Below are 25,266 nucleotides of genomic sequence, written 5' to 3'. Positions count from 1 at the left end.
ATGATAAATTTCTCAACCGACAACACTGTGAACTTCGTCCTATCTTCTATTATAGTATTGACTCATATGAGGCAATAGTGTACCCTTGCAGATAAGACAAATAAAAAAGACCAGGGTGAGAATAAAATTTCAAATTTTAATTAAGAACTGAAATTAGACGATACTATGAATTGCACGGGTAGATTCAGTAAAGCAATGAAGCAAGTCAAAATAACCAGTTATACTTAAGCCAGACAAAGAGGTCAACTTAATGGGGATTGTAAAACAAATACCCTTAAGAATATTGCAATGAAAGTGTAGTTGTTTTCATGCCTTAACAGCAAGCTGTGCATAACTTTTTAAGGAGAACAGGACTCTTATAAACAGAAAACTGAAAAGAAAATAATCGAGACTCACAATAAATGGAACTGGAGCATCAAGGAAATCCAGCATTTTTCTTGGCAGAACCTGAAAAAAAATTGATATGTAAGAGCCAGTTCAACCCCAATTTTACATAGATCAAAAAGGCATTCAAACAAGGTAACCCCATAACGTGTACCGGTACCAAACCAATATAGTACAATACGCGTCATACCATCCAATTTGGTACGGTATGGCATACCTTGCATTTAAGGATATCAACTAATAGAAAGAATAATTGCAAACCATACGTTTTAGCTAAGAGAAGAAAACTAAGAAGTAATCCGCAAGAAGTACAAAGCAGAAAATTCCCTTGAATTTTAAATGCAAAAACCGAATCAAATGTAGTTTTCCTGAAGAATCTTTAAGGCAATACATCAAGTAGGTTCACATATTAACATTTCTGGAAAGTTAATTTACATTAATAGGGGAAAGAGTGCCAACAGTCATCAAGTCCATTATCACATGGTCAGATCACAACTATATAAAGTCCGCCTTGTTTAAAAAAGAATAAATAAATCAACAGTCAACACCTTTAGATCTGGAATCTACAACATTCTTGGACTTTTAAAGAGATTCATGGCTGACAAATGTTATAATAGTAGTAAGTGACAACAATTGTAACAGTAGAACAACAGCACTAGTCATTTCCTGGGTGTATCTTTGTATAACTTTTGTGAAGTAGTGAGTAGAGTCGTGTATTCTAAGTGCTTGTGCAAGCATGATTATTTGAACCTTGGATATGAGTGAATATATTTCACATGGTTGATTGCAAAAGAAAACAGTGGCAGATCAAAAGTGTGAAAATTTCAAAGAGATTCCAAGAGAGGTAAGTTTAAGTTGACAAACTCACTGGAAGCAACAAACTCTGCCACTCAAATGGTCGAATCATAGGAATAACCGACAAGACAATAGCTGATAGCACACCCTACACTTAGTAGTCCAAGAAACAAGCACTTGAATCAGCAGCAAATTACTAGGTAACCATAAGAATGCACTACATAATACCACAAACTAGAAGCCCATATAGCGGTAACTTACCAAATTTGGGCATATTACTGCCACTTGTTTTTCCAATAATGCTCCAGCAAAGAGTGCCAAAACCTAAAAGATGAATTCTCTTAGTTCTCATTTCTATTAATGACCATCCAATGCACAATGAGACGAGAAATATCATATTTACTTACACAAATACCACATGAAGAGAAAGAAAAAACTCTTTGACAAAAACATTTAATATAAGACTCCCATAGAAATAAATTTCTAATCAAGATTTTAAATACCGGATCCAAATCCCGTGCCCTTTTTTTCATCAGAAAAGTACAGTATAAATACGGTACCAATACTGTTTGTATGTACGAAAATTCAAAATACCAAAAAAAAGAAGAAAAACCATCGGTACTGACCAAAACAGATTGTTCTATTGTCCCAGCACCTGTATCATTGTCAATTTCACATCAAAACGGTATGGTACCAACGAGAGCATCCCATTCTGGCAGTTTTTGAATCTATGTTTCTACTTATATTTTTGTAGTGCTAACCCCCCCCCCCCCCCTCAAAAAAAAAAAAAAAGAAATGAAAGTATGAGTATAAATAAGTATTATATATAAACAACAGCAATCATTACACCCACAAATGTAAGCAAACACCATTCAGTTAGAGAGGCATTACACTTTCTAGAGATAGAGCACGGCAAACTGTAGCAATGGTCCATATTGATAGTGCAAGAGCTTCTTCAGCAGCTGCTAATCGTGCATTGACCTTCTCGGAAAACTTTATTTAAAATAGATCAAATAGAATCATTTGAAAAAATAAAAGAAACCATTACATGACAAAGAAACCATCACATGACAATTGTACAAAAAAGCATAGAGCCCATGAATTACCTGATTAGCTTCCCCGAGGCAAGATGGGTCGAAGTCAGAAAAAGTATTATCTAAGTTTAGAGACTTTATCCCAGGTCGGTAATAGTTGATTGGCTGTAAATGCTCTAGAGGGTGAAAAACTATTTCACCTCCCCTTGGTGGCAGGGGAAGAGCATGATAACCACAAACTATCATTAGTGGTTCATTGTTGTGTGCCTATAAAAGAGACAGCAAAGTGCTGGTTAGAAGGAAAACATTAGTATCATCAGGAACTAGAAAACACCTTGCTAGTAATTTAACAAACAAAAAAAGTACCTTTGCCCATTCCATTACTTTTTCATCACCAATATTCATTTCATGCTTAAAGTTGAATTCATCATCTTCATCATCTGATCCAGCGCCTCTAGCTGAGCTGTCCAAAACCATTACATGTACACAATCAATGTGAAAGATATGCATATTAGGCAGACTTTATCTTAGAAAATTATCCATCATATTAGATTATGTTTATCTACTATCTATACCTAAGAACTCTTGGAGAGAGAGAGAAGCAATAAATTAGTAATAAAACTTTGAACATTTGATCTTTGAAATAGAACCAGAAAGGTAAGCCAAAAATCATAATCATCATTATTCACAAAAATAATAATAAAAATAACAACAACGACGACAACAAAAGTGAACCGAAAACAATTTCTACCACCTGTATATAGACTCCACACTTTCAGCACGCTCTAATCTGTTGCTGACAGAACAACATACTGTACCAACCTCTGGTGAAGTTTGGCCAATTTCAAAGTTTCCATTCACTCTTTCAAAACTATCAGAGCGGGATCCTGAGGTCTCAGATGTGTTATCATCATACTGGTGCCAAGACCTCCTCATTTCCTTATCCAGCTCTCTTACATGACTGAAGTCTGAAGCATCACTGGCAGAAACACTTTCAGGAGACTGTGGTTCGAAAGTCCTGAATAAAAATGGTGAAACCTCCCTGTCTGATGGAAGACCTGCTGAAGAAAGAAGACCTGATACACTGTCAACTGGTATAGCACATCCCATCCAATCATTACGGGACTGCCTGTCAGGCGAACAAAAATTCTCCTCCAGTTGATCATGCTCTGCAATCCCATGTGCAATGGGATCTGAGAGAGCCATTTCACTAACAAATTGTGTTATCCTCTCAAGGCGCTCCTGGGCAATTATGCTGTCCATAAGAGCAAACTCTGATGAATATCACTCTAAAGCAACAGAAAAATAAATGAAATATCAGGCTAGAAATAAACAATACATATGTGGCAAAAATATTCTCAGATGAACCTAGAGCAGAGTAAATGAAACATGCTAACAGCGGCAAACCTGTTCAGCATCTCATAATGTAGCTCAAAAAAGGGAACTCTTGTAAGTATGCAATAACAACGTGGTGCAGAAACCAAGAAACGGCTAGACTTGCAAGAATGGTTGAGGGGTGAAACAGCACCTACAATACCCGGCGCTCTCTGAACTATCTCCTGGACATGTAGACAAACACCATATAAAGTTGCATTGTCTGACACCTGAAAGAATCATGAACAACAGTCAGAATAAAAGGATATTATTGCCATGCAGATGCTCATATACCTCTCTTTAACTCCCAAGTTTTCATGATGCATTGTTAGGCATAAGTAGTTAAAATGCAAGCATGAGAACTTAAACACTTAATTTGCACGTGTGTTCCCTAAAAGAGACATTCATTTTCAGATGGCATGCTGATGGGAGCAAATCACACGATGTAATGGTTCCTCAGCAATAAAGGACTGGTTTTAAGGACAAAATAACTTGAGCAGAAAATCAACAAAAGGTATATGTCAGCCTTAATCCAAGGTAATTCAGAACATGAAGGAAACTCTATGAAATGCCAACGTATTTAAAAGAAAATTCTAACACCAACAAAGCAAACAAATACCAACAGCAAAGGTTAATTACGCTTTCATGAACATTAAGCTTAGTCTTTTTTTTTGTGCTGAAAAATAGGAGGGGGGAGAGGAATCCTCACCCGCATAGCAGCCCCCACTGGGCCCTCCTTCCACCAGGGAATGTTCGATGCAGGTAGAAATTTTGCTCATACCCTCCCCAACCCATGGGTCACCCCACGTGTGAGTACGTCACCCCAGCGCTACCTCAATGCCAGCTAGACCAGATAGCGTTCCCACCAAGCGTGTCCAGGCGGGGGGCATCCGGTCTCCAACATTTAATTGACGCCCGCACATTTCGAACCTGGACCGCGCCAGTGGAAGCAAAGCCCAGTTCCAACTGTGCTACCACCTTGGTGGCAACATTAAGCTTAGTCTTCATGTGAAATAAATTTCAAATACCAGGGCTAAGAGCTTAAGATGAAGTGATTAAAACAAAGGGGAGGGGGGACTAGAAAAAGAACATGACAAAAGAAAAATGGCATAAAGACGCAAGTGTTTGGGCATATTACATTTACTATTGACTTATGGTAAGACACATTATCATTTACTCATGACTTTACTACTAGTAGGACCAAGTCTACAATGACAAAAATTCTTAACCAACTTATACATGACAAATTATCAAAGCCATGAAACCAAGCTCTGCAGCTTCCGCTACCTGAACATAAACTAATGTAACTCAAGAAGGGTAAAAAGAAAAAAAAGGTTACAACAGCAGTTATAAAAGAAAAATTATAATTTCAGGTTCGCCGTACCAGTTTCATACCGGTACCTAGAACGGGCCGCGTACCGACACTCGGTACGTCGAAAAGACCCCATACCGTACTAGCACAGTGCTAGTGTAGCACTAGTACGGGGTCCGGTACCTAGACCGCAAACCTTGAATTATATGCTATGTTTTGTGTGCAATTGCATGATTTTCACTGATTTACCGAATGACTAAGTCTAAAATCCCATCCATCCTCCCAAATTTTGAATATAAGATAAACCATTAGATAATTGCAATTTTTTGAAAAGAAAAACAAAAGCTTCTATAATTATGCAAGTATCCAGTTACCAGACAAATTTTCACCAAAACATGCACGCAGAACTTTTTATATGGCCATTAGAACAGCTGAGAATGATAGGGAGCAAAAAGCATTTATATAAAAATCTATATGTGCACATGTAGAAGATAGTACAGTCCCAATTATGACAAAGTCAAGAATACATCCCTTCCAATTCTGAGCATCTAAAAGAGCCAAACATCACATACAATCAACAAAGAATCTAAGATCAGTTGCATTCACATATATAAGAAAGTAAATCAATTTCAAAAAATAAATAGCAAACCTTCAAACAGAAGATGAAAGATAAATCATCTTGAGACAGGTGCTCCTGCAGAAAACATTTTAAGTATATGACTTTAGCAAGCTTCCTTATTATGTTAAGAATCAAAATGAATGTAAAATGTTTAACCGCATGAAAATATTGACTAATAAATTCCAAAAGATCTTCTGGATTATTGCACGAGTTGGTAGGATGGCTGGGTCAGACCAATGACAATAAAGCCATAATACCAACAAACTGATGGTATCATTGTAAAGAAATCCCAATTTTCTGAAATTGATATCAATGATGAAACAGTAAACAAGTGATTTTTGCAGTCATAGCTTCACCATCCAACAAACAAATCAATTGGATGTGCACTCCTGATCCGGACAAGCCAGCCAATGATCCAGCAGCAAGTAGCAATCAGAAACCAAATTCCGAGATATCCGGACAACAATATCTGGCAGCAGACAAGTACAAAGAGCAAGTATGGTGCTCCATGCCAATGAAGGAGATTGGCTAAGATGAGCCAAGTTATAAAAACTCTTCCTGAAGATCCCATGAAAGCCCACAAAGGACCCTAAACATCTTATATAAAGAGCAAGATGAATATCATCCATTGTTCCATTATAGAGAATATTAGTTTAATCTTAGTGCTTTAGCATGTTTGCAAGCACATCAGAATATGTAAATACATATATAGTACATTTAGTATAAGCTTAACTCCTAAACAATATCAACAGGAAATCAATAAACGCAAACAATGGAATTGACAAGGCATATGACAAGCTAAAACAGAAAACCAAACTTAGCTTTTAATTGGTTGCTTCTAAAAGCAATTGAATAAGTAGAAATGTCAGAATATGCTGACCTATGATCTTGTTCAAAGAAACAATATCTGCAAAATATATTTTGCGTACCTGTCCAAACACAATTTCATTTAGATCACTCATGGATGGTGTTCTCTCTATCAAGCGAGCCTGCATCACGTAGTTCATCAAATATGTGATCAAAAAAATAATTGCAGGGTAAAGGGCTATCATAGACTAAGGAGCCAGACATTATCTTATTATTATGTACAAAACTCATCATATTGTGTTAAAAAAGTTAAGCATTAGCGACAAGAATGTAGAACTTTAAATGTTATTCTGCATTATATAACCTTTGGATATTCTTTTCAGCTGGTGTAAAATCAATAATAAGAACTAGCAGATCCATCTATGACAAGTAAAGATTACTATAATAAATTATGACAAAAACTTATCCACCTTGTTCATCTTTACATCTTTACTGTTAGTTCTCAGGAAAGCATGAAGAGATGGCAGTGCAATATCCTCCTAGATAAAACCATTAATATGAAGTTATGAACAATGGATGAATTCAAGAAAATATTTTTTTATAAGGAAAGAACTCATAAGCTAGTACCTATCATATTAATAAACACCCAGACAGAAAGCCACAGTTTTGTTAAACATATTTTTTCTCAAATAGGGTCAACATAATTCATCCTAAGCCACTTTACCAACATGACAACCATCCATTAGAATATAGTCGTCTTAGCAAATTTGGTATCAACATGCAATTCTGGCATATTTTTACCACAATAGCAATGATTAACTTAATTCAAACCAACTTTATAAAAGTAAATGTATTTCCACTAAAATGAGACTAATAAAAACTCTCATAAATCCACCAACTACAAAGATAACAATACATCGCTAGAGTCTATAGCATGGTCCGCCGTACCGGCCCAAACCGGACAGTATAGAGCACACCATACCGTACCGGTGCGGTATAGGTATCCGATACGAATGGCGTACCAATACTCGGTATGCCAAAAAGACTCCATACCATACTATACCGATACTATGCTAGTGTGGCACCAGTACGGGGTCTGATATCGAGATGGCAAACATTGGTCCATAGCCTAGTCTCCTTTCTATTATGAACAAAATACCTAGATAAGATAAAAGGTTCACTGTATCTTTTACCACCCTCAGCCCAACCTAGGATCTACCCCCAACCTAGGTTATAAGCCACCACAAACTCAAAAATTGAATCTCCATCACCCACATCCACCATGTACCCCCTCATACACCATACCCGACATATGGCTGTCGTGAGACCAGACCATTCATCTAGGTAATAAAAGATACAGTTATCTTATTAAACCATATCTAGTTGGTGGAATTACCTTGTCAAATGTATGACTTAGACACCCCAAAACGACTGGATTAATCATAGGAATGAACATTTATTTACTAAAGAACATGACAATAGAAAACATTTTTCATACATTTTTCATCTTCTCCAACTATATCATGCATAAGAATGTTATTCATTTTGTTGGGTGTGTATTTGTGTGTTTGTATTTCCTTGGGGAATGGGGGGTGGGGTGTTGATGGGGGTGAGGAGCGCTGAGTAGTATTGGAGCAAATTTGTTGCTTGTAAGAGACATTTGTTTTCAATGTGACCTTAAGAAAGACTGTGAATTATGAAGCCACTTGGACAAAGAAATGGATAAATATGTTGCTTGGAAGAGGCATCTGTTTTCAATGTGACCATAAAAGAGGCAGTGAATTACAAAGCCACATGGGCAAAAATATGGATAAATGACTACAAAAGCAAGATGTCTTGATTGCATCTCATATCTCAACTCTTCTCGAAAACCAAATGTAACACCATTCACAGATCGACAGCCCTGATGTTCAAACTATTCAATTGAAATTACAAAAAGATAAGCACACAAACAAAGAATTACCCAGAGAAAAAAAAAACATCCATTGATCCAGAAATAAAAAAAGAAGATAAATAAATTTATATTAGAATAAGGGATGTTTTAAAAATAAAAATTATGGCCAGTAGGAAACAGAAATCAAGATTTAAGATTCAGAACAAATGCTATCACCATTTAACCACCACCTATTGACGAAAACAGCATTTTGAACATCATGAAAGAATACTCACTAAGAAGAAGAGAGAGCCAATGAGATATTAGGTGCCAAGTAAGATGTTAAGTGCCAAATAAACATGTAGAAAGTAACAGATGCACCCAACCTTTACACCTTCAGGAAAACAAAAGGCAGGCAAATCATTCTCCCTCATCGCCACTCTCTTCCCAGGAGGGTACTTAAAAAGGATCTGCAATGACATTGTAGAAAAGATATATCAGTTGTTTCTAGGAAGACAGCAAACTAGGAACAAAAGCATTTGAAAATGCAGAAAACTGATTAACAAGCCAGAATTCTAGCATGTTAACCAGTACCTAAAAGCATATTACTTATGGAAGCATGAACCGCTTATCTTAATAAAATAAATCCCAAGTCTTCATACTAGTTTATTTTCAAGTAGTTTATTTTCAAGTAGTTTAGCTAAAAAGCAGTGATAAAAACAGGTTGAGGAATCATCTCACTTTTTGAAGGAGAACTGGGAATTATTACAAAATCTTTAACAACAGTCTGTGGAACCACTACGACCAAGATGGAAGGAATGGACCACACAATACATATTGGTGCCATTACCAATATTTCTCAAAGATAATAACAGTTCCATACATGATTCTAGGCAAATAAGTATTAAATACCTAAATACAGCATAAAAATTGAAAAGGAGCAAATGACCTGAGTATAGGATGTCTAAACAGAAATCCGTGATCAAGAATCAAGCAATTTAAATACAACCGCCAACACAGCAAAAAAAGGGGGGAGACTCATAAGCATAGACATATACCGCTAATAAACATGCAAATAACAATCACCCGTGTCATTTATGCATCAAAGGCACCAAGAACAGCAGAATGACAAATTTAAAAAGTAAACAAATCTTTGGATCATATTCTCAAATATAAATCCAGCAAACCTGAGGTTCCAGAGTAGGCATACACCCATGATATTGAAGCTTTCTAAGATCAAGAATTTCAGAGTTTGCCACCTCTGACTCCCATTTTTTTCTTTTTGCAAAAGCATCTTCAATGGCTTCAACATTTGCATACGAATGAAGGCCCACAATGAAGAAGTGCTCAAATAGTGAGGATGGCTCCTTATATTGTCTAAGATCCTGCATGGCAGTCATAACCATGTTATTGTGCATAATACTAGATGAAACAAAGACAGAAATCATAAACTCTTTGTTCACTACCTTCAACAGTAAAATAGAAAAATAACTGAAGAAACGCTATAATGTTGAGGTATAGCTGTGAAAAACACAACAATTCCATGATTCTATAGAACTGAATGCACAGTAGAAACAACTGAGAAGTTTGTAAAATTATCCTCAATTTTTTTTCAGAAGTTTTTTCCACGAATATAATGTATTACGGATGCTATTATCAAATTGCTATTTTCATTTATTTGTTTGTACATCAGAAATCTCTTACCCTTACCTACAATCACTTTTAAGTTCTTGTACTCTTTTCCTAGACTTCGTACTAAACATATTCCCTAGGCTATCATCACAGAATTCATTTGATTCCCTTCAATTTTGCATGTGATGACCATACCAAATAATGACTGGACCAACATAGACTTAATCAACTCCATCACATGAAAACTCTTCATCTTACTACTAGTTAGTTCTACACTTGTAGGGGAGGTTTCAGATTGTTCATCCTCTTCTTTATTTGGGGCTTCATCTTTGTCTCCTTGGTCATCTACCAAAGGTCCATAGTCCACTTTGTAAGCATGGACAGTATGCACAACAAATTTTTAGTTAGCACCATATCAGGCCTCTGCCCACCGGTACAACAGGGATTATACAAAGCACCTTCTAATTGTCTCCTGCAGGTGAAATGGGACAAATTGTCCTAAACCAAGGTAAACCGAGCTCAAACTGAGAGTGCATGGCTCGGTACCAAGAGGAAACCCTTCAAAACACACTTTTCCTCATTTGAATGTGGGAGAGGAAGGCTAAAATGGTGAGGAGCCCCTAAATCCAGGATTTGCACCGATGGAACCAGCGTCAATAGGAAAACAACAACAAGAAGCTAATTCCTCATTTCTTGCTATAACAAACCCTCCAACTCAATTTCTTCATATTTTTTGGTAAAATTACCTATATAGCAATCAAAAGATTCAGCACACATAGGATCGGATGATTCATAGATTGGAATCATATACTTACAAATAATTTCATATACAATGGTGCCTGGAAAAACAAAAAGAAGAGAAAATAATAATTTTGGAGGCCAAAAATGACCATGCCAAGGGTGAACAACTGGCCACAGACAAGTAACCAGTGCACTGTCTCAGTGTGGTACCATATTAACCAAGGAACAATACAGTCCCATGCCCCAGTACCCAAAACCTTGATGTAAAGTTACTTGACCAACAACCCTTCGCAATAGCAACTATTTCTATTAATCAATTGCACAAATTAACCTTCTTCACACAACGTATGTAATAGACTTGATAAGGTATGGCTAGGATTCGCCGTACCAGTGAGGTCCGATACCATACCAGTACCGTACCGAAAGTGCCACAGCGCGTGGCACTTAGCGCATGGCTGTCTCCGTGAAGAACACCCCGTACCGGTGCGAACCGAGCCGGTTCGCACCGGTACAGGTCATGAACTGATCGGTTCCGACTCAAATTAGATCCGAACCAATTTCAATAGTTGTACCATACCGGTGCCTGTCGGTACAGGCCATGAATCGATCGGTTCCAACTCAAATTAGATCCGAACCAATTTCAATAGTTGTACCATACCGGTGCCTGTCGACACCGGTATGGTACGAGCTGAACCAACTGGTCTGGTCGGTTCAGCAGACCATGCTCCTAAGAATGCCAACCCCTTCATGACCATATCTCCGACCCCTAAAGAGCCATATTCTTATTCCTTCTTACTGCCACAAGCTGTTACAGAACTTTTCAAGAGTTTCCCTGCATTCTCCAACCTTATGATATGACAATGTTCTTGGCTTTTCAACGTGGTAGGATAAATAGGCATTTAGTTAAGAAATTTGGCACTCTTTGACACACCAAACCAATTAGCCTAATCAAACTTCAAAAAGATTGATCCATTGCTAATAGATAGTCAGTAGTCACTTGCATAGATGGCAGAAAAGTCTTAAAACATGAAGCAACAAAAACTAACATGTTAGATAACCAAAGAAGCTAAGCAGTATCTAACAGTTGAGCTAAAATAAAAAGAATCTTTGCTATTACTTCAGTCAGGAGGCATAAAAGGGTTTTCGATGACAAAAATTTCTCTCTTTTTTTAAGCATTCAGGAGGCATAAAAGACAAGGGCGAAAGCAATCGAACAGTACCCGTGATTTGGATTGGATCTGATACCACTCCCGCTTCTGATTTGCCATCACCTCCAAATTCAATGTCGTCTTGAAACCGTACTCCCTAGTACCACTATTGATGTTGTTGCCGCCGCTTGGCCCCCACCTCCACGCCCGCTGAATCTGCCGCCGCCACCGCTGCAAACTATTGCTCCGTACGTGCCTCGCCTCGCGGAGCCGGGCGAGCGGAGACGAGCAGTGGGTCGTTCCAGAGAACGACGCGCTCAGGTACGGGCTCTTCGCCATCGCCGGCGCCGCCGCGGTATCCTCAATGGGGTGCTCCGGCGTTGCCTCCGGCGTCCAAGCGGCCGACGAGGCGGCCTGATCGTTGGGCTGGTCCGAGACCGTTTCCTCCATCCCGATCCGTTTCACCCCCGAAATCTCTTCATGCGAGGAAGAGGATCACTCGAAGAATAGGAAATGGGATAATTGGGAGCGGGTGGGAGGCTTGAGAGGGAGATGTTATCCCGATGGAATTAGTATTACGGATTCCACGGGGATGGAGGGATGCGGTTATGGTCGTTGTTGCTGAGGAGGAGGAATAAGGGAGGATTGGAGACACGGAGATGGAAGGGGAGGAGAGTGGGGTTACAGGAAAAAAGAGCGAGGGAGCCGCGTGCGCGGACGAATGGAAAAGGGGAAGGAGGAGGGGGACCATGAAACGGCGCGTAATGGGGCCTGGAAATGGGGGAGGTGGGGGAAGTCACGCGTCCACCTGGCACGTGGTTCCGAAGCGTATTAGTCGGAAAAATCTTGCGATGGGTATTTTAAATTGCTATTTTATTATTGTCAAAGTTGAGGTTAAATGAACCTTTCTGCCGGATTGTTACGTAAAGGGGAGGAACAGTGAGGTAAGGAAGTCTACCAAAATAAAATAATAATATTTTTCATATTAATTAATAAAAGATAAATAAATAAATCTAGAATTTCATGTCATCAGCGACCAATGGAATATGAAAATGATTTCCACATCCAATCGAAAGTCAGCAAAGTGTCACAGAAAGAGACGTGGATCATAAACAATCGAAAGAATGCCCGGAAAGAAGAAAATCTACGTAACGGTTTGGTTTTGGTGTAGGATAACCGTGCTTATTAGATTATTTTAGACTAAAAAAAGGTAGGCAATCTATGTAAGAAGCTAAGGTTTGTATTAGTAAAGGATGGAAAATGATTTAGGTGCAAAGTAGCATAAAAAGATGAAGTTTTGAAGGACTTATGTGAGTTGGAAAAGAAAAATAGAAATAAAAATCTGATGGCTACAAGTTTGTTGCTTTCAATTGCTATAGTTTAATAGGGATAAAATCTGATCTAAATTTGAGATTTTAAGATATTGTAATTAAATAAAAAAAGAGAGATTTTTGAGAAATCACACTAAGCGCTCTATAAACATCACACCAAGAGTTAGAATTGCATCACATAACTCTAAAAAAAATATAATTGCTTAAAAAAAATCTCTAGAATTTGTTATTGTCTTCATAATGAGTGATTATTACCATATTTATAGAGTTCTAATACTCTTACTCCTAATAGGATTTAGACTCCAAATAATAAATATGTAATTTAGACCGATAAAAATCTATTAAAAACTATAAATAATTTTTCAAAATATAAATAGACCTAAAATACAACACATCAGACCAATGATAGCTGATGCCAGAAAATCTGAAAAAATACAATACTCCTAACTCTAAAAACTTAAGAAAAATTTTACAAAAATGACCATTTGAACTAACATTATAGTACTTCTAAAAACATAAAATTAAGATTCTATAATAACTAGTTGAGCACAAGCAAGATCTCAAGAGGGTTCCATATCATCCAACACATTCCAAATTAATGCTTGAGTATTAGAACCAACCTTAAGATGCTTTTTATAGGTCTTCAATGGTTATTACCAACATCTTCTATTATGGTTGCTTACAATAATTAAAAAACAAACTAAGATGGCAGCAAATAATGCAGATATTATAACGATATTATAACATCTTCAAATAGGAACTTATATATCTAACTATTTTATATTATAATTTTTCTACCTCATCAATAATAATATCCAAATATAGGCATGTAAATATGGAAAATTGTTTTTTTTTTTTGCTACCTATCTTTCTACCCTTTTGCGGATTGTTTTCTTGCTTAAGAATAACATATACATTCACTAAAGTCTCAGGCCAGAGTTAGGTGTGAAAATAGTATCGTAGCTTATATACTTCCACATGATTATCTTTTTTTTTTATTATTCACTTTATTTCTAAATAGTCACAATGTTGGATGTTTTTTTATGCTCTCACATGTGAACATGTACTTGCATTTTGCTTGCTTGATATCATCATTAACCTGGATACAGTCTCTCTGTTTTTTTATTCCCTGGATACAGTCTTTTTTTTTTATGGGATGGATATAATATTTGAAATTGATAATATAATTTTTTTATTGTATCCATATTTCACAAAAGAATAAAAAGGACTCTCACACATGTAGAGCTCATCTCAAGCAAACCTATCTAGATATATCTACAAAATCATAAGCGTGCATTTTTTTTAGTTCAAAAGTGGTCAGTTATGTTTAGCTGCTATGTTGATGCAAGAATGCACCAACTGGCTGAGTTGGTGAAATCAACTAGACAAAGACCGAGTAAAAAATTTTATATTCAAATGCAACCCTGCCCAAAAATAGGCATTGGATCTGCTTCAACGATAACTGTATTTTCTATCACGCTCTATCTCTAGTATTCAACCAGATTTTCATCCATAAATCTAGGTTGTATTTTTCATGAAGAAAAATCCATTATTAGTTCATCCACCGATCGCTTTAAGATCTATGCAAGTGAATGAACGATGGAGTTTAGGGTGCTTGGAGATCTGTGGTGGGTAATTCAGCAGTAGATTCATGTGAAGGAAGATAAATCATTCTTTCATGCGAAAGATACAACGACATTCCTTCATCCATCCTAATTCTCCAAAATAAATAAATAAATAGATGTCTAGTTATTTTTTGGTATTATGTTATCCTATTTGTTTGATTAGAAATTGAGTAAATTACAAAAAATCCTCTAAAATTAGAGATAAATTATATTTATACATAGTAATTTGAAAAACCTAATACTTATCCTTTCAAAATTTATTTTTATCCAACACTTTAACTCATGGCTTCACAAAATATTAGTTAAACTATCAGCCAATTTTCAGAAATAACCAAAACAACCACAAGTGATATAGCAGTAATTCAAGAATATAAGAGAATATATGCATCCTCCTCTCTATCTAAGAGTATTTTTTGTTTTTTTCAAATAAGGTAAAAGATTTTATTGACATCATTAATTTAATTTGATTTAAGTGTAAGTTTTATAAATTACTAAATTTAAGTGTAATAAATGCAAACTTCAAGTGAGCTTTTACAATTTGCCTTTAAAAATTTTATTCTATATAATTTATTGCTACAGCATGTATAGTTGTGCATGTCAAAACTAGGACCCATGTCGGTCCTTGGCTGTTTACAAGGCACTTTCGGTGATACTGCTCGGGCCACATTCTCAACAGGGAATTTTAGACATCTTGGGTTGTCTCTTGACTGAAATAATAAAATGCAAATCAAAAACTTGAAGAATTTCAAGACATTGAAGAAGACAAAAAGTCTCAAACTGGATTTCTGGACGTGAGTGTTTTATTGCTCCTGAAGCCTAAATGCTCGAGGTGGATTTATGATGCAAGACGGCTGTAGGGAGAAGAGGAAAGAAGGAGGTAGAAAAAAAAAAAGGAGAGAAAAAAAAAAAGAACCAGACTTCTCATCTGACTCTGGCTATGGCTTCACACCGGAGTTTCAGAAAAAATGAGACTATTTTCATTTGATCATTCTATAACCCTAAACAAATATATAGACTCATATACATAAAATCAAGAAATAACAAAAAGATCCCTAAAAAAAAATAATTCCTAAAAAAAATAATCCCATAAAAGTCCTAAAATAACAATATGCAAACAAGGCCAATCAACATAAAATAAAATAAAATAAAATAATACAAAATCAATCCAGCCACAACGAAAGTGGTTGGACCATCCTCCTGCGACAACTGGCTAGCATAACAGATGGTCCGGTACTGATGTCCGCACCAATTTCACTTTTATGGACCCACATTCCTTAGCTCCAACAGCTGGAACCCAACGCAGGGGTTGGGTATAAGGTGCGCTCTATTTTATGAAGACGGGGGCACATGACGGTCATGTAGGCTGGATCCGAGTTTTAAGGTATATTTTGTCCTGTCTTTCTAGGTAGAGTTGGATCCGATTGCATCAAGTGAGACTTTGTAATGACTTCACAAAATGGAATTCGAGCATGTGTTGGAGCATATTTAAGCATTACTATACTGACGTAGAGTGTACGTGCAAAATGGTGTGACCTGTCGTTTAGCAAAGTAACAACGAAAAATCCTCATATATATATGTGTATATATACATGTATATATATATATATATATATATATATATATATATGTATGTATGTATGTATGTGTGTGTATATATATGTATGCATGTATATATGTATACATATGTATGCATGTATATATGTATATATATGTATGCATGCATGTATGTATGTATGTATGCATGTATGTATGTATGTTGGAAATACACAATGAAGACTTGAAACACGTACTAATTATGCTTTCCTTAAAGTGTATTTGCTCCCTCTCCTTATCGCTTGTAGGAATTAATGGCAAATCACTTCCAGGATTTGACAAGCCTTTGTAACTTGCACCAAGCAAAACTGAAAGTTTTCCCAAGAATATTAGAACGATTATGTCTGGGAAGGAAAAATAATCAAAATCAGAAGAAAAGTATTTCAAATTCGTTTCTGTTCCCTTTTTTATAGAATTTCTATGAAAAGGTTACAACTGTTCATCAACTATTGCATTTTTTTTGAAAATTGTGCCTATTTTATGACTAGACGCAACTTTTGAATTTTCACAACGGACTGCCCGTAACTGTTTTTTATATTCGAACAACCAAAGTCCAATAATCCCCACTTATTTAAATATAAATAAATTCTTCCCACAATAAAATCGGTATTTATGAATAGAATAAGATATCTTTCGATTTGAACCTTACCTTGGTGTAAGTACACAAAGTGTTTGTCAAAATCCTTAGTAGCTTTCAAGCTTTGAACTAATTATTCTTTGTGACAAAACCAGTAATACCACACACACAAATACTCTTACGTTCTTATATTCTACACAATACTCGCTTAGCACTATTATTGGCCATGCACTCATCCTGATTCATGAACTTTTCAGAGAGAAACTCCAACTCTCCTTTGAAGCGACACCACCTCTAAGTTCACATAGGTGAAATTCTTCTAGTATCTTTGTTACATTTGAGATACTTGTCTCATATGAACCGAACCTCATCAAGAGTTTCAATTCACTCAACCCTCGTACTGTAACAACCAGCACTATTTATCTTAGATAGGGCTATGTTAATTTAGTGCTGAAAACTCTCCACTAATCAATGACTTGTTTGTACCCATTGAACCTAAAACTAGTCATTTTCTAGTGTTAGGTTGGGTTGCCATCATTGGTGGATTTTAATCAAGGAGTTTTAGGCCCCATTCTCTTCGACGTTAATCTTACCAATTTTTTTGTAAGAGGTTTGGTAAATGGGTCAGCTAAGTTCTCATTAAATTTCACATATGTGAGAAAAATGACTCCATTTTTAATTAATTTTCTCACATACTCATGTCTTAGACTAATATGTCTAGACTTTCCATTGTATACCTCACTATATGCACGTGCTAACGTGGCTTGACTATCACATAGAATAGATATAGATGATAGATTCTCCAAAATTAAAGGAATTTCTAAAAGAAAATCCCTAAGCCACTCAGCCTCTTTCCCTATTTTTGCCAGAGCTACAAACTTTGATTCCATTGTTGAGTGTGTAATACATATTTGTTTCTTGAATTTCCAAGAAATTGCACCTCCTCCTAGAGTGAACATGCACCCAACCTGAGGTAGACTTATTGTCTCCTACACTCGATATCCAACTTGCATCAGTATATCCTTCTAAAATAGCTGGAAATTTGGAATATTGTAGACCAAGGTTTTGGTTTTCTTTAAATAACCAAGAATCCTCTCAATGGCCTTCCAATGCTTAACATTTGGGTTACTAGTAAACCTGCTTAGTTTACTAACTGCAAAGGCAATGTCAGGTCTTGTACAATGCATAGCATACATTAGACTACCAATTGCACTTGCATACTCAAGTTGTGCAATTGCTCTTCCATCATTTTTAACAAGTTTTATACTTGGATCAAAAGGAGTATTAGCCTTTTTAATTTTTAAGTGACTGAATTTGTTCAGCATTTTCTCTATATAATGAGATTGGCTAAGTATATAACCCCCACTATTTCTCTTCACTTTGATACCTAGTATGGTATCTACTTGTCCAAGATCTTTCATTTTAAAAGTGGAAGATAGAAACCTCTTCATTTTTATTATGCTTTTCATATTATTACTCACAATTAACATATCATTAATATAAAGACAAACAAATATAACATAGTCATTGCATACTTTAGTATATAAACACTTATCAGCAATATTATGAACAAAACCATTAGAGAGAATAGCAGAATCAAATTTCTCATGCCATTGTTTAGATGCTTGCTTTAGACCATATAATGACTTAATAAGTTGACACACTTTATGTTCATTTTCAGGTAGAACAAACCCTTCTGGTTGTTCCACGTAGACCTCCTCATCAAGATCACCATTTAAAAATGCTGTTTTTACATCCATTTGATGAACATAAAGATCATGTATTGATGCTAAAGCAAACAAAATTCTAATTAAAGTTATTCTTGCTACAGGTGCATAAGTATCAAAATAATCTATTTATTTCTTTTGTCGAAATTCTTTGGTTACTAATCTAGCCTTAAAAATATGCAGAGTACTATCAGTATGATATTTTCTTCTAAATATCCATTTACAACCAATTGGTTTTGAACTGGGGGTAAATCAACAAGTTTCCAAGTGTGGTCTGACATAATAGAGTACATTTCATCGTTTATTGCATCCTTCCAAAAAGCATGATCTCTTGAAGACATAGCTTTCTTATAAGTTTTAGGATCATCTTCCACTTGCTGAACAATAAGAACTGTTCTTATGACTGTTTTCTGATTTCCTTCAACTAGGTTAAGAGAAATAAGTTGAGAGTCAATCTCATCAGATCCTAATTCTTTTGCTTTTCGGACTCTTTTGCTACTCCTAGGTTCACTTGGTTGTCCTACAACTTTAGGAGTCTCAATTTGAGATTCCTCATTACTAGGAGCTTGAGGTTTATTTACAGAAGTAAATAAATACTCAAAGAACTCAACATGAATAGATTCTATAATCACATTAGACTCTAAGTTTAAGAGCCTATAAACTTTGTTGTTTGTAGCATATCCTACAAAAGCACATCTAATTCCTCTATGACCTAATTTAGTTCGTTTAGGATCATTATTCTTGCAATATGCAAGACACCCCCACACTTTAAAATACCCTATGTTGGGTTTTCTTCCCTTCCAAAACTCATATGGTGAGATTTTATTTTTCTTTAAAGGAATCCTATTAAGTATATGACATGCAGCTAGAAGTGCTTCACCCCATAAATTAAATGGCAATTCTGCATTTAACAGCAAAGCATTTATCATCTCAAGATATGTTCTATTTTTACATTCAGCTAAACCATTTTGTTCAGGTGTTCGTGTTGCAGAACATTCATGAATAATACTATGTTCCTCACAAAAAATAATGAATTCATTAGAAAAGTATTCTTCACCCCTATCACTTCGAAGTACTTTAATCTTTCTTCCTAATTGATTTTATTTGGACTATGATTGGGCCCTGCAGTGGTAGAACCTGATGAACCGGGCCTTCTTCAAGTAGGCTTCTTTCTTCGCTAACGCTTGGGAATTCCTAGAGACTTTCAACTTCAGCTTTATATACTTTAAATAAATTAAAAGCTTCATCTTTATGTTTTAATAAATAAACATATGTGAATCTAGAACAATCATCAATAAATGTAATAAAATATCTATTACCGCCTCTAGTTAACATGCCATTCAATTCACATATATGAAAATGTATAAGCTCTAATAGTTCTAATTTTCTAGCAATACTATGAAATGGTTTCTTTACCATCTTTAATTTTACACAAATTTCACATTTTTTTAAATTTATCAGCATCACAAGAAATTAAACCACATTTACTCATTCTTTTCATAGTATTAATTCCTATATGTGCTAATCTACCATGCCACAAAGAAACAGAGTCAATCATATAAGCAGAAGAAATATTATTATTATTGCCATTGTCAACAATACATAGTTTGACCATTCCCTCACTAGAATAGCCTTTGCCAATAAAAACATCATTTTGGAACATAATTAATTTTTCCGATTCATACACAGTTTTAATTCCAGGTTTTCCCCACAGAACCCCACTTGCTAAGTTCCTATTCATTTCAGGAACATGAAGTACATTTGCTAATATAACTTTCTTTCCAGAAGTGAAAAGGAGTTCTACATTTTCTTTTCCAAACACCTTAGAATGACCTTCATTTCCCATTTGAACCTCTTGATCATCACTTATTTCTTGATAGGTCTTGAATAACGATCTATCATAGCACACATGCACGGTGGCACAAGTGTCATACCACCAGCCAGGAACTTTATCTTGGACAGCATTGATTTTGCTCACAGTAGCGATAATTCCATCAGTTTCTTCCACAGAATTTACTGTTGTTTTTGTTACATCTCCATTTTGTTTCTTACGAATCCTACACTCCGGGGCATAATGTCATGGTTTACTACAGACAAAGCATCCTCCATTCTTTTTGATGGTATTCTGGGGTTTCTTGAATTTTCCATGATCTTTTTTAGGACCAAGGAATCTTCCTTTGTTCTGAATGCTTTTATTGGCCTTATTGGCCTTGTTCACAGCATTGGCTTTTGGATTTTCATCAAAAGAATTTTCATTCTTTTCTCTCTCCTTTGATTCCTCCTCGATTCGAAGATGTTTCTGTAACTTTTCCAAAGAAAAATCTTCGGAACTGTGAAGGATCTTATTCCTATAACTTTTCCAAGTTGATGGTAATTTTGCAATTATTGCACCAACTTGAAAAGTCTCAGGAATTTCAATTTTTACAACCCTCAGTTCGTTAACAATAACTTGCAGATCATCAATATAGGCTTATCATTAGTCATCTTAAATTTGAAATATTTGGAAATTAAGAATTTCTTTGTACCTTCCTCTTCTGCCTTGTATTTGAATTCCAGCGCCTCCCAGATTTCTCTAGCAGAAATGGTAGTCTAATAAAGATCGTACAAACGGTCTGACAGAGCATTTTCAGTATGTGTCCACGGCATATGAGTTCGTCATCTTCTCGCTTCTTTCTTTTAACCTTCAACTCGTCAGTGTTCGTATCCAAAGGTTCTGGAATTGGTGCAGTGGTCGGATCAAGAATGTAAAAGACCTTCAAGGCAGTCAAAAGGAATTTGAGTTTGTCTTGCCAGCAAGTGTAGTTCGTTCCATCGAAGCGATCAAGTTTGATCAGATCTTGATTCATTAGTTTGATAGTAGCAACAACACTTTTAGTCTCCATTGCAGCGCAGTTACACTTTAAGAATGTTGGAAATACACAATGAAGACTTGAAACACGTACTACTTACGCTTTCCTTAAAGTGTATTTGCTCCCTCTTCTTATTGCTTGTAGGAATTAATGGCAAATCACTTCCAGGATATGAGAAGACTTTGAAACTTGCACCAAGCAAAAGTGAAAGTTTTCCCAAGAATATTAGAATGATTTTGTCTGGGAAAGAAAAATAATCAAAATCAGAAAAAAAAAGTATTTCAAATTCGTTTCTGTTCCCTTTTTTATAGAATTTATATAAAAAGGTTGCAACTGTTCGTCAGCTGTTGCATTTTCTTTGAAAATTGTGTCTGTTTTATGAATAGATGCAACTTTTGAATTTTCACAATGGCCTGATCATAACAGTTTTTTATATTTGAACAACCAAAGTCCAACAGTGTATGTATGTATATATGTATGTATGTATATGTGTGTGTATATGTATGTATGTATGTATGTATGTATGTATGTGTGTCTATGTGTGTATATATATATATATATATATATATATATATGCAGTGCATAAGAAACGGGCCATATTTCGAGCCTTGGATGCTACCACATCTTTTATATTTCTTATCTATTAAATGGATAGGGGAGAGAAATCTCTTCCCTCTCTATAAATTCATCAAAATTTCAAAAAAAAAAAAACAAACAAAAAAAAAAGGTGTCTCGGCCACGATGTTAGGAAACCACATCATTTCCGAATTTTAGGAGTGAAAAATTGAAATTTTAAAACACTTGCCTATTAAGGATTTTTCGAATAGATATAAGTGAAAAAAATCCATATTGGTTAAAAAGAAAAGATTTACCATTTCTAACTGATCAAAATTCTTATTAACTAAAATCAATTCAAAATCCTCTCCATGCCATTTCCGATTTTAGAATTTGAATTTTGAAATTTAAACACCTGCCTATTATGGACTTTCTAAATAGGTATAAGTGAAAAAAAATTGGGATCAGTTAAAAAATGAAAGATTCACTATTTCTTAACCAAACAGAATTCTTTTTAATTGAAATTAATTAAAAATCTCCTCTTTTATTTCTCTCTGGCAATTTCAAGCTAGTGAGATGAAGAGATGTGCTTCAATGCCATCTCAAGAGCATCGACAGGGAAAAGAGTGTAAAGATTCTCGATCAAATCATTGCAAATAGAATGAAATCAAATTAAGATCCTTTTTTTTTATTTATTAGAAATTTTGTTTATTGATGATTTCTTTTATATGCTTTCTTACCTATTAGATCCACAAAATTAAAAGCTTGATACATAGCGAGAGCAAGGCTTTTTCAAGATGTGATTCTTGGTTTATTCTATATTCTTTTTGGCCTTCCTTTTCCTTAATATCTTAAAACTTAGATTTTTGAAACTACGGATTTGCTACATAAACTAAAATGTTGAACTTTAGGTTTTTACTCGAATTTATTTAAAGTCATTACTTTTTTTGGTTTTTATTTTGGGATGGGTGTTTTGCTCATATTGTTTCCAAGATTTGATTTTCCTCCAATATCTTGCTCAAAACAAATGATCTTTTTTATCAAGGATTATATATTTTGCTTATATTTATTTACAGAATGATTTTGGTTTTAGAGCATGGGTGGCGGATATTGTATCATTTCTCAATCTTATTCATTTGGTACATATAGAGATAGAGCTAACTTGGTTATTATACCATTTGTCCTAACTAAAGTTATCAATAATTTGCATTGCCTAGGCCTACAAATACCATTCTGGAAGCTCAATAGTATCCGCCTTCATGTATGGTGCACTTTAACTCCCACTTGCAAAAATAGCAAGAGAATCCCTGTGCCAACCCTATATCTTATGCAACTCATGGTTTAACTTGACAACCACTGTAACATTAAAATGCCCGTATGACAAGAATGCCATTATTTAACTTTTCTTCCTCATGCATATTAAAGTAGCATTGTTTTTCTCAAATATTCATGTTAATTAGAAAAATTAATATAGCATCATAACTAAATAACACTGATATTTTATAAATTTATTTTTATTTTTTTAGGTTAATTACAATCTTTTTTTTGTTTGTTTCTATAGAAAAGTTCAATGGAAAAGTTACAAGATCATTCACAATCTGAGTAGCTTAGCTAGATGATTCTATTTCCTTGCAAATATTGTTAGCAATGTATCTAATCGTTCCAATCAATAATACATATTTGCTAAAATTTAATCCTATTAATAATTAATATTTTAAAATATTTATTAGGGTCATCTCATTTTAAAATAAGTAGAATATACGGGATATATAATCATGATAGTATTATCAAGATGGTATCTAAAGCTTCTAAAGCAATGTTTTATGAACTTTTATCTTTTAAAAGGAACCACTTACTTTTTGAAAAGAGAGAGAGAGAGAGAGAGAGAGAGAGAGAAGAATCACTCAAAACAAAGAAGCAGACACTTTGGCCCCAAATCAACTCCCTAGCGCGCCAAAGCCAAGTCTACGTCTAGCGGTTCATCTATGGGGAAAAGAAGCAACATCCGAATCTGATTATAAATTAGACTTAAAATATATAGCCAACTTAATATTCTAATATATATCCTAAAATGGAAGTTGTTTTTATGCAAAATTCTCCATTTTCCACATGGGCATCTATATTAATGATAGCATTAATATGGTCTTTATCTTGAATAATAAATAAGGCTATTATATCTATTTTATTTGATTATATAATTCATTGTCTATTATCTATTATATATATATATATATATATATATATATATATATATATATTAAAATAAAGACTCTGCTTGTGTAAAGCAAAGTAGACGCCTATATTAATGATATCACTAATAAGACTATTATTTTTGATAATAAATAGGACTCTTATATCTATTTTATTTGATTATATAAATTATTGTCTATTGTATATATTATCTAATATATATAATTAAAATGGAGGATCAAATTGCATTAAACTCTTTATTCATCATGTGGACATCTATACTAATAATATTATTAATACATTTCCATTTGCACCATATCTTAATAATATAGCTAGCGGCTTGAGGCAAGCACCACGTTGATGCAGTTTCATAGAATTAGAGTATATGCAAATTATGTGACTCTTGTAAGACTGGGCAGAGTTCCCCTATAAAATCATACTAAGAGTCAAGAACCAGGTTGAACAGATACAATGTGGCACTAAAGTGAAGCAGCAGACCGAAAAGTCAAGTCTTGAGTCGTTAGCCTATAGAAAATCAGGGTAATCATATATATACTGGTCTCAAATTTTCAAGAACATAAGACTATATTATAAGCCGGAGAGATGACCTGGGATATGTTAGGCCAAAAAGACATATCTATTGGTTCAGTAGTTGTAGAGTGATCATACTTGTGTATATATGCTAGGTCGAAAGATAGTTGGCAGCAGCTATCAGATCTGCCAAAAATGCAGACCGAACGTGAGAAACAGCCATCAAAGTGGTGAGTAATAATGTTTAAGGGTACTTACTATGTCCTAGTATAAATAAGTAAAATTATATTCTATAAAAACTCTTCAACTATCAATTTCAATTAGTTTATCTTTATCTTTACCTTTACCTTATTTGTTCATTCTAGGAGTAGTCATAATTTAGCTTTCTACCACATCCTAGTACTGCACTCTTACCGCAACCCAATATTACATTAGAATTGATCATAGGTCGAGCCTCGAGCTTAAACTCTATTCGTTTTTAATCGGGCATCGGGTCGGGCATATGTAAAATTTGATATTTTTTGTTCGCAAGCGTGGTCCAGTGTCAGCTCTATATTATATCCTTTTAT

At 35.0% G+C, this 25,266-nt stretch overlaps 1 protein-coding gene across 5 annotated transcripts in view; it reads right to left on the bottom strand.

Moving 5' to 3' along the window:
- LOC120106720 overlaps positions 1–12,475 on the bottom strand; it is a 29,221-nt gene extending 16,746 nt beyond the window's left edge. The window contains exons 1-14 of one of the 5 annotated variants that reach the window (XM_039119762.1): positions 11,792–12,475; positions 9,386–9,583; positions 8,585–8,668; positions 6,796–6,864; positions 6,448–6,507; positions 5,549–5,593; positions 3,621–3,817; positions 2,968–3,468; positions 2,580–2,676; positions 2,286–2,480; positions 2,071–2,172; positions 1,441–1,503; positions 1,253–1,327; positions 397–447 (exon numbers count right to left, since the gene is read on the bottom strand). In XM_039119762.1, the coding sequence (XP_038975690.1) occupies positions 397–447; positions 1,253–1,327; positions 1,441–1,503; positions 2,071–2,172; positions 2,286–2,480; positions 2,580–2,676; positions 2,968–3,468; positions 3,621–3,817; positions 5,549–5,593; positions 6,448–6,507; positions 6,796–6,864; positions 8,585–8,668; positions 9,386–9,583; positions 11,792–12,169 (2,115 nt within the window). In that variant the 5' untranslated portion in view covers positions 12,170–12,475. The remainder of the gene's footprint in view (positions 1–396; positions 448–1,252; positions 1,328–1,440; positions 1,504–2,070; positions 2,173–2,285; positions 2,481–2,579; positions 2,677–2,967; positions 3,469–3,620; positions 3,818–5,548; positions 5,594–6,447; positions 6,508–6,795; positions 6,865–8,584; positions 8,669–9,385; positions 9,584–11,791) is intronic. The other 4 variants (XM_039119759.1, XM_039119758.1, XM_039119761.1 and 1 more) reach the window with 4 other exon arrangements.
- Positions 12,476–25,266: the final 12,791 nt, after the last annotated feature.

Source organism: Phoenix dactylifera, unplaced genomic scaffold (assembly GCF_009389715.1).
Source record: "Phoenix dactylifera cultivar Barhee BC4 unplaced genomic scaffold, palm_55x_up_171113_PBpolish2nd_filt_p 000611F, whole genome shotgun sequence".
NCBI classification, from domain to species: Eukaryota; Viridiplantae; Streptophyta; class Magnoliopsida; order Arecales; family Arecaceae; genus Phoenix; species Phoenix dactylifera.
This window is presented reverse-complemented; position numbering and strand designations above follow the sequence as displayed.